General features: G+C 33.1%; 1 protein-coding gene across 1 annotated transcript in view; it reads right to left on the reverse strand.

Annotated features, from left to right (window-relative positions):
* Positions 1-9,677, reverse strand: part of LOC127852653 (adhesion G protein-coupled receptor B3-like) — a 25,332-nt gene extending 15,655 nt beyond the window's left edge. The window contains exons 1-10 of the mRNA XM_052386604.1: positions 9,647-9,677; positions 9,000-9,173; positions 5,151-5,327; positions 4,143-4,316; positions 3,352-3,528; positions 2,689-2,865; positions 2,233-2,340; positions 2,014-2,105; positions 990-1,190; positions 206-277 (exon numbers count right to left, since the gene is read on the reverse strand). Of these exons, the coding sequence (XP_052242564.1) occupies positions 206-277; positions 990-1,190; positions 2,014-2,105; positions 2,233-2,340; positions 2,689-2,865; positions 3,352-3,528; positions 4,143-4,316; positions 5,151-5,327; positions 9,000-9,173; positions 9,647-9,677 (1,383 nt within the window). The remainder of the gene's footprint in view (positions 1-205; positions 278-989; positions 1,191-2,013; positions 2,106-2,232; positions 2,341-2,688; positions 2,866-3,351; positions 3,529-4,142; positions 4,317-5,150; positions 5,328-8,999; positions 9,174-9,646) is intronic.
* Between the last annotated feature and the right edge of the window lie 746 nt (positions 9,678-10,423).

A 10,423-nucleotide genomic window follows, 5' to 3' on the forward strand; every position in this document is an offset into this window, starting at 1 on the left:
GTTATGCAGTAGTGTATCTTTACCATTACCATATTTTACATTATTCTCTACGCGTGTGTCCATCAAACATATAACGAGTAATACGCATTAAATTGATGACCATAGGGTGTAAATGGGTGTTAAAGCTAACGAGATATCGATTCAAAATTCTCTTATCTTACATGACCGTGTTTATTTTTCTAATCAGAATTAATCTTATTCTTACCGACTCTTGCATAGACTGCCAGGACTCTTGGTTTTTGTCATCAATCAAATTACTTGCACACTTGAAAAAATTCTGAAATGTCGGATATAAAACTTCAAATTGGTATACAATTTAATAAATTTAAAAAAAAAGCCAAATAAAACATTTATTCACAAAATGCACGCTGAAAAGCTCTTAACTGTATACCAAATATTTGTAACCTAGTATCAACACATGCATCTGAAAACTATAAAATATTTGAATATTTTGTTTACAATAACCCGTATTAAGAAAAACGATTATTTATTGAAAGAAAGTAGGTATTAACAACCGTTTTGGCAAGTTTTAAACAACACATAAGGCATATGGAATATGACGACAGTTAATTGAATTGCGCCTAGACTTTAAAAGGATCATTTCGATACAATCAAGAAAGTGGTATTTTACAGATAGTTTCAGATCGATAAATATGTCTTTTAAACGAACTTTAAATAATAGCTCAAGGATAGATTGCATGTGTGTTTTTGTTATCCTGGTTAGAACCAACATATATTTTTTCATTGTCTAACTTTTTTGTTTACCAATAATAAGTGAAGTACGCGTTATTCAGATGAGAAACAGTACCTTTCCGCCATAATTGAAGCTTTAATCATTTTATATTTTGTCTTTAAATAAATAACAGAACACGCAGTTGACAATTTTATTAACGTATTTGTCACACAGGATATTGTCGTTTTTAATAATTGTGTCATTGAAATACTTTTTGAACCTAAGTTGTATGGTAACATATGCCTTAGAACAATACCTTAGAAACATCTGGTGTAACTAAGCCTTTCTCCTCCACAAGGGTTGCGATAGTTTCCAATGAGCTCGATAGCGAGGTGATTTCAGCATTGGTCAGTAGTGAAGATGCATTTGTTTGCCTCTCTTGATTGGTCACATTGGCTATTCGATTCAACGCATCTACTACATCTGACGTCGTGGCATTAGCTTGTAAGCTGTCAACCTTATGTAAACAATATGGTTTTACAATCACACAAAACAAATCAAATTTCAGATATGAATAGTGCGTATGCAAGATAATACAATTTTAGTGTCAGATTGAATTGACATTTTCTGTTTATACCCATTTTGTTTAATCACTTTCGCCATTTCTGACGAATGATAACTGTATATATTTTAAGATAGTGATCTGTTATTTTATTGCGGCAATGACCATGTTCTTGATAGGACTATTTGGGTTTATTAGTGAACATACATAGTATGCGCAGTGTACATGTATTGAAAATTGTAAAATGAAACTAAAAGTACTAAACTAATATCTTGAATAAAATAAAAAGAAAGCAGGAAACATATTTCAAAATGTTAACTTAATATAAAAAATGTTATGTGTTTATATTGTTTGCAACTGGTTGCTTTTGTGTAAATATTGACTTAGTTTTGCATTTTTTGCCTTATACAAAACTGTAAAATCGACCGAATCGTCATAGTAACATGTAGAATATATATCGTGTTTAAAAGCAAGCATTTTAAGTCTACGTATGTGGGCTGTTTAACTCATGCTAGCGATTTTTGTGGTTTTCATTTTCAAGTCGATATTAATTGATATTACAGTAAGCACTTAAAGGGTATCAACAGGAGATCAAAAACCAAATTTGAATAGTCATGTTGTTAATATATTTGCCCAAATTAATGTTGTTTTTACAATAAATTTGAAATGTTATCAATAATAAAACATACTAGAATATATTAATCATGAATACTTTGAGATTACGCACTTAAAATTAGTCATTACTGGTTAGCGCATAAATAAAACCAAATATCATTACTGCAATAAGCACGTTGTCCACGGCAGTTCTGATACAGTTGTAATTTGGAAGCTGCCACTTTCCATCTTCCAAGCACTTCCTTGTTACATTACCTGCAATAACACGCAGTTATCACAAACACTTGACGCAATTGAAATAATAGAAACTTGACGATTCATAATAATCCAAAAAATCGAGGAAAAGAAATAAATGTGTTTTGTACAGACTATTGATTATTACCTGTAAAACCGGCCTCACACGATTTCACTCGCATGTCCCCCGCTAAAACTTCACCCCAGTCCACACCATGGCTATCGGTTTGTGCAGTACACACTACTTTTGGGCTTTCTGAATATAAATATACACACATAAATATATTTGTCTGCACTACTGGCAACATAACGGCAGTGACTCATCTTCATGTTTTTAAACATATTGCTTTAATTGCTTACAAACGCCACTTATGGTTGAGCAAATCTGACCTTAACAAGCATGCTGAGTAATAAACAAATAATACTTTTGTTTATAGTGCAGTACTTCCTGACTAAAATAACGGAACATAAAACGATAAACGACGTATATTAGTTTAAACTACACTCACATGTAACGCATGAAAATTTGTTCAAAATATAAACAATAAAATGTTTCAATAAATTAAACAAATCAGTGTATGTTTCTGTTTAGATTTGTAATAACCTTTCTTAGCGCATGTTGGTTGTACCCCAGACCAATTGCCAGTATGTTGACAAATTCTAGATGTATCACCAACCAGTTGAAATCCATCGTTACAACTGAAGTTAGCAACAGCTATATATTTTGTACCGGCATTTAATACCACATCACCATTGTCAGGTTTTGAAAGAGGTCCACAGTCTAATAGAAACATAATGAAAATTATCGCCAGTAAGAAGAAATGTTTAACCTCATCGAACCTGTACAAATCATTTTGCCAAACGTTATGAAATCATATTGATCTAAACCAGCTTAAAAAGACAATGATATCGAACTAACGAATATACACACATAAATATATATTTGTCTGCACTACTTACAAACATAACGACTGTGACTCATCTACATGTTTTTAAGCATATTCTTTTAATTGCTTACAAATGTCACTTATTGATGAGCAAATCTGACCTTAATAAGCATGCTGAGTAATAGAAATATAATACTTTTGTTTATAGTGCACTTCTTCCTGACTAAAATAACGGAACATAACAAGATAAACGACGTATATCAGTTTAAACTACACTCATAGCTAACGCATGAACATGTGTTCAATATATAAACAATACTACGACATGTTTCAATTAATTAAACAAATCAGTGTACGTTTCTGTTTATTGTTGTAATGACCTTTCTTAGCGCATGTTGGTTGTACCCCAGACCACGTGCCAGTGTTTTTACAAATTCTATATGTATCACCAACCAGTTGAAATCCATCGTTACAACTGTAGTTAGCAACAGCTTCATATTTTGTACCAGCATTTAATACCACATCACCATTGTCAGGTTTTGAAAGAGGTCCACAGTCTAATAGAAACATAATGAAAATTATCGCCAGTAAGAAGAAATGTTCCTCGTAAAGGTCCATGCCGCTAATCACGCAAAGAGACAGGTCTTACCAAAATTTACAAGCAAGTATTAATGCTCACATAATAAACGTTCAAATATAATAACAATTCAAATCCAGAGACATTATCATGAGATGCCTATATTTCGATTCATATCCAGCATCACATGTCACATTTGCAACCGATCCGTAAGTAGTATTTGTATTGTTAAGAAGGGTGAAAATCCCCATCAAAACGGCGGGAACGGCACAACATTCTAAAAAATGTTTATTCTCATTCTTTCTATGTAAATTACCTTTGCAGCATTACGGTTTAAACTTAAAAGAGTGTGTTTAGACCGGTTTAATAAACACTAGCTTTTTTTCTTTTCTTTTGTTTTGACAACTTCATAGAAGCTATTTTAATCAAATGTAATCTTTAAATAAATGCAGTACGTGTTTTTTCCATAACACAATCAGTACTTGTAAACGCTCTTTTGTAACTTATGCAAATTACTGTGCCAAAAAATTATTAACAATCATATTTGTTAAAACCATTATACAATCATTATAAGGTCCAAATAATAAATATTACCTTTAGGAAAGCAGTTGGCTTTCGTCCACGTAGCATTTGTTTGGCACATAATCTGGCTAACGTTCGATTCATATCCAGCATCACATGTCACGTTTGCTAGCGTTGCGTACGTGGTGTTTGTTTTGCTTAAGAGCGTGTATGCTCCATTTAGGATGGCTGGTGTTGAACCACAGTCTGCAATAAAAACCCGACTCAAAATAAAAAAAGAGATAAAGCATAAAATGCGTCATTGTATGTGTTTGATATGTGCTTACATTGTATGCACTCAATCTAATCAAAATAAAACATTTCAAAACAGATGGTCATACCCATACATGCAATTATTTAAAGTCACACTGATTTCCTTGTGCAGTAGCCTTAACTTCTTTACCAACTAATCATAAAATAAAAAAGCATTGCATTAGTAATTATCTTTCCACACTTACAAAAATAATCGTTTAATTGCAGAAGAAACTTAGAGTTTGTCTGAACTAGAAATTAACCGTTTGCGATGGATAACCTCATGAATGCAATGTTAATGATATTTGAACGCTCTACGTTTTCGTTCCACCCATTAACCATTGCTTTTAAACGCATAAAACATGTACAAATCATTTTGTCAAACGTTATAAGACATCATATTGATCTAAACCAGCTTAAAAAAACAATGATTTCGAACTAATGAATATACACACATACATATATTTGTCTGCACTACTTACACACATAACGACAGTGACTCATCTACATGTTTTTAAATATATTGCTTTCATTGTTTACAAATGCCACTTATGGTTGAGCAAATCTGCCCTTAATAAGCATGCTGAGTAATACAAAAATAATACTTTTGTTTATAGTGCAGTACTTCCTGACTAAAATAACGGAACATAAAAAGATGAACGACGTATATCAGTTTAAACTACACTCACATTTAACGCATGAAAATGTGTTCAATATATAAACAATACAATGAAATGATTCAATTAATTGAACAAATCAGTGTAAGTTTCTGTTTAGAATTGTAATAACCTTTCTTAGCGCATGTTGGTTGTACCCCAGACCACGTGCCAGTGTTTTTACAAATTCTAGATGTATCACCAACCAGTTGAAATCCATCGTTACAACTGTAGTTAGCAACAGCTTCATATTTTGTACCAGCATTTAATACCACATCACCATTGTCAGGTTTTGAAAGAGGTCCACAGTCTAATAGAAACATAATGAAAATTATCACCAGTAAGAAGAAATGTTCCTCGTAAAGGTCTATGCCGCTAATCACGCAAAGAGACAGGTCTTACCAAAATTTACAAGCAAGTATTAATTCTTACATAATAAACGTTCAAATGTAATAACAATTAAAATCCAGAGACGTTATCATGAGATGCCTAAATTTCGATTCATATCCAGCATCACATGTCACATTTGAAACCGATCCGTAAGTAGTATTTGTATTATTTAGAAGGATGAAAATCCCCATCAAAACGGCGGGAACGGAACCACAGTCTAAAAATGTTTATTCTCGCTCTTTCTATGTAAATTTCCTTTGCAGCATTACGGTTTAAACTTAAAAGAGTTTGTTTAGACCGGTTTAATAAACACTAGCTTTTTTTCTTTTCTTTCTTTTTGACAACTTCATAGAAGCTATTTTAATCAAATGTAATCTTTAAATAAATGCAGTACGTGTTTTTTCCATAACACAATCAGTACTTGTAAACGCTCTTTTGTAATTTATGCAAATCACTTTGCCACAAAATTATTAACCATCATATTTGTTAAAACCATTATACAATCATTATAAGGTCCAAATAATAAATATTACCTTTAGGAAAGCAGTTGGCTTTTGTCCACGTAGCATTTGTTTGGCACATAATCTGGCTAACGTTCGATTCATATCCAGCATCACATGTCACGTTTGCTAGCATTGCGTACGTGGTGTTAGTTTTGCTTAAGAGCGTGTATGCTCCATTTAGGATGGCTGGTGTTGAACCACAGTCTGCAATAAAAACCCGACTCAAAATAAACATAGAGATGAAGCATAAACTCCGTCATTGTATGTGTTTGATATGTGCTTACATTGTATGCACTCAATCTAATCAAAATAAAACTTTCAAAACAGATGGTCATACCCATACATGCAATTATTTAAAGTCACACTGATTTCCTCGTGCAGAAGCCTTAACTTCTTTACCAACTAATCATAAAATAAAAAAGCATTGCATTAGTAATTAACTTTCCACACTTACAAAAATAATCGTTTAATTGCAGAAGAAACTTAGAGTTTGTCTGAACTAGAAATTAACCTTTTGCGATGGATAACCTCATGAATGCAATGTTAATGAGATTTGAACGCTCTACGTTTTCGTTCCACCCATTTACCATTGCTTTTAAACGCATAAAACATGTACAAATCATTTGTCAAACGTTATAAGACATCATATTGATCTAAACCAGCTTAAAAAGACAATGATATCGAACTAATGAATATACACACATAAATATATTTGTCTGCACTACTTACACACATAACGACAGTGACTCGTCTACATGTTTTTAAATATATTTAGTTCATTGCTTACAAATGCCACTTATGGTTGAGCAAATCTGACCTTAATAAGCATGCTGAGTAATACAAAAATAATACTTTTTTTATAGTGAAGTACTTCCTGACTAAAATAACGGAACATAAAAAGATGAACGACGTATATCAGTTTAAACTACACTCACATTTAACGCATGAAAATGTGTTCAATATATAAACAATACAATGAAATGATTCAATTAATTGAACAAATCAGTGTAAGTTTCTGTTTAGAATTGTAATAACCTTTCTTAGCGCATGTTGGTTGTACCCCAGACCACGTGCCAGTGTGTCTACAAATTCTAGATGTATCACCAACCAGTTGAAATCCATCGTTACAACTGTAGTTAGCAACAGCTTCATATTTTGTACCGGCATTTAATACCACATCACCATTGTCAGGTTTTGAAAGAGGTCCACAGTCTAATAGAAACATAATGAAAATTATCGCCAGTAAGAAGAAATGTTTCTCATAAAGGTCCATGCCGCTAATAAAACACGCAAAGAGACAGGTCTTACCAAAATTGACAAGAAAGTATTAAGGCTTACATAATAAACGTACAAATATATTAACACTCAAAATCCAGAAACATTATAATGAGAGAAATTATTCTTTTTGTTAAGCAACTTGCTAATTGGCTGCGCGATACAGGGAAATACATACAGCATACCATCAAACTTAATCAAATATTAAAGCTTGAGGTACCGCTTCGGAACGGTCTATACAGGCAATGTGAGTTGAAATCGGTTAACATGTTTACCTAGCCAACAATCAAACAAAACAGCAAAACAAACAATACTTGCCTACCTTTAATGACGCATGTCGTTATGGTCCCATTCCACGCAACTGATTGACCGGTCACATCACACATTCGAACACTCGATCCTGTCAATGAGTACCCGTAAGTACACGTAAAGGTTACTATGGTACCATACGTACTAGTGTTTATCGGGTTAAGAAATTCACCATGTTGAGGGTTCTCCAGGCGACCACAATCTTTCAACAATAAAAACATAGAATGATATGTCACTGCATAATTGATACACATTCCACGTAAATACCATGATTTAAACACATTGCTTTTTTCTACGCCACGAGGAATCAGGGGGGGGAGATTGTCACGAAAGTGAATAGAATTACCGATCAAATATTTAATCTTTAAATGGATGGTTTTGATCATTGTTCACATAATGAGCACTCAATTTCAACCAAATGCGTTCTTTCAAATAAATGGCAATAAACATGCTTGCAAATATTTGAAGTAGACATTGAATACTGCATGCTTTGCCTAAAATGTTTCACACATAAAGCATCGAGTTAATAATCATTACATGTACATAAGTAATACACAACAACACTTACAATATATTCTGCCAATTGAAAAAGACACCAACATATTTCAGAAATAAAAATTAACCTTTTGGAACGCATTTTGCGTGTCCCCACATAGCATTTGCCTGGCACATAATCTGATTTACGTTTGATCTATATCCAACATAACATGTCACAGTTGTTAGCGATCCGTACTTTGTGTTTGTAATGTTAAAAAGGATGTATGCTCCATTCAGGATGACTGGTGTGGAGCAACAGTCCATTCAATCCAAGTTGAGCATTACAAAAAAGTTGGTCATAAAAATACACACACGTATTAAAAGTCAAAGCTGAATAATGGATACAGTGACATAAATCGTTTCACTCGATAAGCATGGAGTTAATAAGCATTTCATGAGTGCATAACCCTAAACTTTTACAAAGGGATTCATTCAATTTAAGAAGACAACAAAAGTCTTCAGATCTATAGATTACCCTTTTTGAAGATATTGTGCATGTCCCAAAGGAGCATTCGCCTGGCATATAATCTGGCTATAGTTCGATTCATATCCAGCATCACATGTCACATTTGCAACCGATTTGTAAGTAGTATTTGTATTGTTAAGAAAGGTGAAAATTCCCATCAAAACGGCGGAAACGGCACCACAGTCTAAATACTGTTTATTCTCGCTTTTTCTATGTAAATTACCTTTGCAGCATTACGGTGTAAACTTAAAAAGAGTGTGTTTAGACCGGCTTAATAAACACTAGCTTTTTCTTCTTTTTTTCTCTTTGACAACTTCATGGAAGCTATTTTAATCACATGTAATATTTTAAATAAATGCCGTGCGTGTTTTTTCCATGTCACAATCAGTACTTGTAAACGCTATTTTGTAACATTTGCAAATCAGTGTGCCAAAAATTATTAACCATCATATTTATTAAAACCAGTAAACAATCATTATTAGGTCTAAATAATAAATATTACCTTTAGGAAAGCAGTTGGCTTTCGTCCACGTAGCATTTGTTTGGCACATAATCTGGCTAACGTTCGATTCATATCCAGCATCACAAGTCACGTTTGCTAGCGATGCGTACGTGGTGTTTATTTTGTTTGAGAATGTGTATGCTCCATTGAGGATGGTTGGTGTTGAACCACAGTCTGCAATAAACACCGATTCAAAATTAACCTAGAGATGAAGCATACAATCCGTCAGTGTATGTGCTTGACATGTGTTTACATTTTAAGCACTCAATATAATCAAAGCTAAACAATTTAAAAACAGATGGTCATACACATACATGCAATTGTTTGAAGTCACACTGAATATCTCGTGCAGTAGCCTTAATTTGTTTCCCAACTAATCATAAAAAAAAACATTGCAATAGTAATTAACGTTCCACACTTACAAAAAGAATCGTTCAATTTCAGAACTAGAAATTAACCTTTTGCGATGGATAACCTCATGAATGCAATGTTAATGAAATGTAAACGCTCTACGTTTTTGTTCCACTCATTTACAATTGCTTTTAAACGCATAGAACCTGTGCAAATCATTTTGCCAAAAGTTATAAGACATCATATTGATCTAAACCTGCTTAAAAAAACAATAATATCGAACTAATAAACATTACCTTTAGGAATGCAGTTGGCTGTTGTCCACATCGCATTTGCTTGGCATATAATCTGACTAAAGTGCGATTCATATCCAGCATCACATGTCACATTCGCAAGCGATCCATACGTGGTGTTTGCTGTGTTTAGAAGCGTGTACACCCCATTCAGGATGGCTGGTGTAGAACCACAGTCTACAATAAAAAACAGACCCATTCTAAACTTTACATATCAAACATAAAATATTTCAATTGATGTGTTTGAAATATGTTTTTATAATAAGCACTTGATTGTGTTCAATTCGGTCATTTAAAAACAGATGGCCATACATATATTTCAAGTTAAAATTGAATACTCAGTAAATTAGCCTCTACTAATTAACCTTTACACCATACCCTTAATAAAATTTGCAGGGGTACTTAACTTTACCCACTTTCAAAGAGATTCGTTTAATTGCAGATGGCACCAAGAGATTTCAGTAACAGAAATGAACCTTGGGCAATGCAGTATGTTTCTTCCCAGTAATTCTCTTCTAGGCAAATAATCTGGCTAACTTCCGATTCATATCCAGCATCACATTTCACATTTGCCAGCGATAGGTATGTTGTGTTTGTTGTGTTAACAAGAGTGTACACTCCATTTAAGATTGTTGGAAGGGAACCACAGTCTAAACGATACAGTAAAGCAAATGAATTTACTGTGAAGTCAATTTAAATAATGGATGTAAAAAACCGGTTAACAATTAATAAGGATCGATTGAAATATTATTAATTTAAAATGGTTATGTCTTTAATGAA

Source organism: Dreissena polymorpha, chromosome 12 (genome assembly GCF_020536995.1).
Source record: "Dreissena polymorpha isolate Duluth1 chromosome 12, UMN_Dpol_1.0, whole genome shotgun sequence".
NCBI classification, from domain to species: domain Eukaryota; kingdom Metazoa; phylum Mollusca; class Bivalvia; order Myida; family Dreissenidae; genus Dreissena; species Dreissena polymorpha.